We start from the raw sequence: 6,000 nt of genomic DNA, 5'->3' as shown, positions 1-6,000 counted from the left end.
TATTGTAGACATTCCTATTGTTAGACATTCCAACCTTGCTCGGGCGCACCTGCTCCGTGATCAGGATTCGCAAACAAGGACTAAAACCCTAGAGGCACTAAAAGTACCTGCTGAAAAGTCACGTAACTCCAGCGGAACGGTGGCGGGGCGTTGGTTTTCTGCAGACAAAGCAACCTGGACAGTATTGGCGTGACACATTTTGGAGCAGAGGAGGTGATGTGTGACTCATTCGTGCGACGTGTCGGATAAACGGGCGATTCACACTTTTAAAGCAGCAAATCAAACGTACTTCTGAAAAAAAGGTCATGCTGAATGGATTTTTTTTGTTCTTGATTTATATTCCGACGTCGTTTCCCTTGGAGTATTATAAGCGTCCTTCATGCTGACAGAAACTTGCATGTCTACAGATGTAATTTAGTTGTTGGGAGCCAATTGGTTGGAGGCTGCTACCTGGGCATCTTCGCGACACGGTAAAGTCCTCCTCATTGTTTACCTGAAAAATCACATTTTCTTAGAGATCCCCTTTCTGTACGAGTTATTTGCCAAAATTCGCTTGCTAACTTTCCTGTGCACCTCCACATGACGGATTATATTTTGGGGGGTTTAAAATCCCAGTGGGTAAGTATAATATGTCTTCAATTACAGAAATGAATGGATTGAACTTGAATGTGAAACGTATTGTGTTCCATCGATTCGTCCAAATATACAAAGTGCGTGTTGAATAATCATTATGAATGATCGCTTGTGCCACAAATTCGACTGTACTTTTGGGCAGATAGTTACGGTATTAATTATACATAATCATAATGGTAGTGTGGCTGATTAAGAGTGATACAATAGGTCAGATCAGTCTTTCCATTGCATGGTTACTAACCGAAAAATTCTTTCTGGCCACAGCACTGGTTATTTTTCGCATTCGGTTAAATTGTTTGGGCGGTATTTTAGTCACGTTAGATCTCACTATGATCTTTGCTCTTTGTCGTTGCGGTTGGTTAAATCAAAATTTCTTTGCATCAATGGATTTAAAATGACAATGGCCATTATTGCATTGCTGATTGACAATGAATGTAGCATATCTAGTGGGTGACATTGTCCTACTGGAAGTCCTTACTGATCAAGTGCAGAATGTAGGATGTCTGGCGGCTAAGCAAAGGCAATAGAAATTATTTCAGTAAATGTTTTCAATTAAATCTTTGACCAGACTTGCTAAACATTTCGACGCGTCATTCAATTAAAACGTCTGTCCTACATCGAGCTTCGTCCTTTTGAAGGGGTTTCTAGAATTATTATTTGATACTTTCCCATCAGTATTGATTGCAATATTGCTTGCGATTACGTGAGTCATGTCTGTACAGGCGCGATTCACTGCTTCTCCTACCTTCCATGAGAGCACTTTAGCGCCCTGAATGCAAATAAAGTGAAATGTTGGAAAGCGCAAGGCTCGTTTCAAAGCCATTCGCTCTGTCTCTCACACACGCGCAGACACACAGCAGCTTCCGAAGAAAACAAACGAAACTTATTATTTTCCTTACAGAAGCCTGTGACTTCGTGCCGTACATTGAAGAGAAAGGATTCTAAAGAAGGCGTCAGCCCCATTTGACTAAGGACTTTGCATCTGCCAGAACCGATGGCATCTTCCGCTCCTTCATCCTCCGGTACGAGTCAGGATTCCAACTCAACAAATTTACGGCCGGGGGACAGAAATACAAGTAAGCGGTTTCTATCCAATTTCAAGAAGATTTCACAACAGCGCAATCGTCGAACTGCCTAATTGTCATTCTGTTGGCGGAAAGTGTCTGGAAAACGTTGCAAAATCTGAACGTTTCCTAAGAAATGTTTAAATGAACAGAAGTGTTTGAGTAATATAAGCAGCGTTAACGTTTCCATTAGCGTTGCGTAATTTATGCTACTGTGTTTATTAAAGTATTTATTCAGTCATTTTAATTTATTCTTTCATATCCAACACCTGGAGGCTGCGAGGTATTTTCACTCTGTGGAAATAAGCATACAGCTGCATGTGGGAGAGAAAAGAAAACCGCCTGAGCAGTAATTTCAAGGCGGTTTATGCACTTTGCTCATTATCACAGACCCTTTTAGTGCAGAGTCTGAGTGGACGTGTAATTATAGGAGAGTGAATACGAAGGCGGCTGATGCAGCTAATTGTAGCTCTTATGAATTCGCTAATAGCTACGACGACATACAGCGAACGAAAGAGGGCTATTGAACTGGGAAGGATGAGGACGGCGCTAATAGATCTAATCAGTTTGTTACATTGCCTCAACAATTTTGACATCAGGTACAAATAAACAAGTCGATGACATAATCGACACTGACGAAGAAAAACTTGCCATAAATAAAGATGGGCACAGCGATCATTACATTTGTAATATCTTTGTCCTGAAGGGGCTTCAGATGCTACCAGGCGAGAATATTTAGTCCATCTGCCAAAAAGCATCGGAATAACCTAGATTTCGCTTTTAGCCCATGTCCAAGCATTAAAATTCTAGTTGATACGATGCCGCCTTATCTCAATATCTTCATATTTTACTACCACCACCCCATCTCCGCCCTCTATCCACTCTCTCTCTCTCTCACTCGCACTCGCACACACTTGTCCACACACACGCGCACACACGCACGCATATTAACCTTCCCCAGCCTTGGTTGTTTCGGCGTAGTTCGCCTTTGTACTTTTCTTCAAGGAAAACAAACGGGTGTTATTTTTTTACTGCACGGAATTTACGATTTAAGGCAATTTAACTTCGCTTGTTAAAATAAGATTTAAAATAGAAGTACGAAGTGATATGGCTGTATTTCATAGCGCCATTATAAAAAAGTAAGTGGGTCAATAAATGCTTGCTCTGGTGTGGCGAATTTAAGAGTCAGTAAATGTGAAGAGTACACCGGATATATTGTTGTCCTTCCGTCTGTAATCGTGTTTCTTGCTTGTCCTAGTCCTATATCATTAGCTCATGGCATGCTTTATCTCCCAGTCACTGACCTAAGGCGCATTTGTGTGTCAGTGCTTTTTCACGCAAGTGTCATGAGGAGGCTTTACTCGGGCTGTCAGAGTCACAAAAATCACCAAAAAGGACAAAGCCTACCAGAGAATGTGTTCGCCTAGTACAGCCACGCTTACAACAAGGCAACCACAGAGGGTTCGAACGCATTCGGGCAGCAATTTCCCCATTTCTTAAGAAATCCAAACATATTTCCATTCACTCCTGACTGTATTCCATCCATCTGAAATCCCCATCTAATCACTTGTTAATGTAGATGAATGACATCGCCTTCCATCGAAGGTGCATTTGGCAACCTACATAAGTGGACCCACTGAAACGGTGTGATTAACATTTTCTTTATTTATGGCGGTTAAATATAATCACAAAAATATCTTTCTATACCATTATACAAGTTGGATGTTGTTTCATACTTTCTCCCGATTCCGCTTTTAAAGATATATATTTTACTTTTGGATTTCACAGTGGCAAAAGATTTTCTTTATTCACTTTCTCTCCTGTTGCGTAGCTACAGTGCTGTCTTTGTGATGCTATTCCTGTTTACACGCCTCATAAACCCGGGCTCTGGAACTGTCAGACTAGGGAGAGACTTCCAAATTGCCGTTTCATTTAGCCGTTAAGATCAAGCAGAAATATATACTGCATGTTCCTAATTTTTAATTAAATACATCGGTATGTGCATCCTTTAGGCAGATTATGTGGAGACCAGTTTTTTCTAAATTTGAAAAGTCTAATGATTATAGATGTTCTCAATCATATTTCTTAATCTCAAGCGTATAACGCGCACAACACTTTGTAACTCACTGCGCTGGGCTTCACAACCAGGCGTATTACTTGGTCAGATTTTGAAATAAACTGCCACACGAATCATTAACTTGCTAAAAAAAAAACGGATACTCAATAATAGGATAATGTATAAATGTAAATGAAGTTGGATGTTTGCAAAAAGAAAACGAATTACACTCGTGCAAAACAGTGTAATATTCGCTGGCTGACGGCTAGTGGTGCAGATCCGAGTTAGTCAAATATCATTTTTCAGCCAATTAAGTCCTGGACTACTCTCCCAACCTCATTTCACGCAGGTTTGTTTTAAGCTTCCAATTTGCCGGAAGTGTGCCAACATTTATTAGATATTCAGTCCTAGGACGACCTGATTTGAAGTTTAAGGAAAGACAACAAAAAGGGAGAAAAACAGCAAGCTGTTGGAATGCTCTTGTGCCGTTACATTAAAAAACGGCTTGTTTGCAAAATTATACAAATACGCTAAATAATGAATATGAAGATTTCATGCTATGTCTGGTTGAATCTCATTCCTTTGGGGTTGTTTGCATAGTAATCATTATTACATTTCAGAAATGCATTGAATGCGATGTGAACCGGTTCGAAGCCTGACGCGGAGCGTGATAGGTCACTAAATAAATACAAACCTTTTCCTGGTAAATAGTTATCCTCAGGATAGTAAGTTCAGTAAATCTGGAAATGTGTTGAAATGGTTTTGTCAGTTGGCTTCACAGAAGAACAGTACCTGGATATGGACATTTTACATTCTTTCTGTTCTCATTTCAGCCTATGATACTTGGTGCGGAGTTGCTCATGGATGTACAAGAAAACTTGGTCTGAAGATCTGCGGTATGTAATTCTCTATTTGATATGAATAAACGCGTAGAGTATTTGGGTAACTTTTGTATATCAGGGTCAATCAAAACACACGCCGGGTATTCAGGCTCCGTCCAACATGAGTACCCTGTAGGTTGCCTAGTGGAGGACCTGGAGACTCTTTCGACCGTATTGACTTTATTACTAAACCGTGGTTAATGGCCACTTGCCAAACAAAACACCGTTTGTCTTAAGGTTCCCCTTTAATTTTAATGACGTTACTCATTCTTCTGTTCTCGATTCCTTTACATAAAATATCCAATTCTGTAACTGTTAATTGGCACGACCCAAAGAATTCTACCTTTAAATTGCACACACGGATCATGTAGAATCCAATGCACATAACATTTATACTCATGGGGACTTTGATAAAAGGTCCCGTTTATTGGGCAACTATGATGTTCACCATCAAAAGTGAGACATTGACGTTTAAAGCAATCTTTTATTTAAATCAGAACCGAATAACTAGTCCTTTATATGATAGACTATTGCAATCAATTAGAAAGAGAGAAAAAAACATCTCTACAGCGGTTACGCATCCTCGAGGTCCCTCAAAACGTTTCTGGGCAATGTATTTCTCTTTTAGTTACTTGACCATTTTACTTTTTTTACCCAAAGAATCATGTGGGTGAGGATAGGGAACTCCCTTGCCTAATTTAAAATGTATTTGAATGAGCGTCTGAAGTGCCGCTCCTGGATCTACGCTTCTGTTTGGGCAGTTTTGAGTTGTAAACCAACGTAGTCGCCGCCTTATTCACAGCAAAAGACCTCGCCAGTCAACCCGAGTAAGGACCAGTTATTTGTTTTGGTCGTGCTTATTGAGGCAGGATGCCGAGAGAATTTTCCAGACCATCTTGAAAAAGGATCTTGGAGCTTTGAGATCTTCCTGAACAGGCAGATTGAATGCCGTGTAATGTCTGATCCAAAAGATAACATCCGTGACGATGTAGCAATCCCTCGGCACTGCGCCGAGACGTCAGCCTATATTATCAAGTCCCCGGAGAAGTAAAGGGTCACTAGTCAAATATGCTAATTAATGGTACAAAACTGCAGCCAATTTAGTAGCAGGAGAGTGGATTTATCGGAGTCCGAAGAACTGGACACGCTACGAAACCTATGAAATACCTTTAGCAAATTAGGGACCAATAAAAAGAGAACAAGATGGATTTATAAGCCGGCGACCCTATGTCGATAAATTTATGAGGCAAATACTTCCCTCCATCTAACTGCATTTAATTCGCCCTTCTCCCAAGATAATTTACTCTGTACAATACGATATTTTTCAATATTTACTGAAAATGTAAGTTAAATTTCACCCTAAATC

The 6,000-nt window shown here is 40.2% G+C and overlaps 1 protein-coding gene across 2 annotated transcripts in view; it reads left to right on the top strand.

The window, feature by feature from the left end:
• The first annotated feature begins 248 nt into the window (after positions 1-248).
• Positions 249-6,000, top strand: part of LOC127573368 (glutamate decarboxylase 1) — a 46,697-nt gene continuing 40,945 nt past the window's right edge. Inside the window, exons 1-3 of one of the 2 annotated variants that reach the window (XM_052021521.1) lie at positions 249-470; positions 1,535-1,709; positions 4,587-4,649. In XM_052021521.1, the coding sequence (XP_051877481.1) occupies positions 1,628-1,709; positions 4,587-4,649 (145 nt within the window). In that variant the 5' untranslated portion in view covers positions 249-470; positions 1,535-1,627. Of the gene's footprint in view, positions 471-497; positions 619-1,534; positions 1,710-4,586; positions 4,650-6,000 lie in introns of those variants that run through there. The other variant, XM_052021529.1, reaches the window with a different exon arrangement.

Source organism: Pristis pectinata, chromosome 1 (assembly GCF_009764475.1).
Source record: "Pristis pectinata isolate sPriPec2 chromosome 1, sPriPec2.1.pri, whole genome shotgun sequence".
Classification (NCBI taxonomy): Eukaryota; Metazoa; Chordata; class Chondrichthyes; order Rhinopristiformes; family Pristidae; genus Pristis; species Pristis pectinata.
Note: the sequence above shows the minus strand (reverse complement) of the source record. Positions and strands in the feature narration are given on the sequence as shown.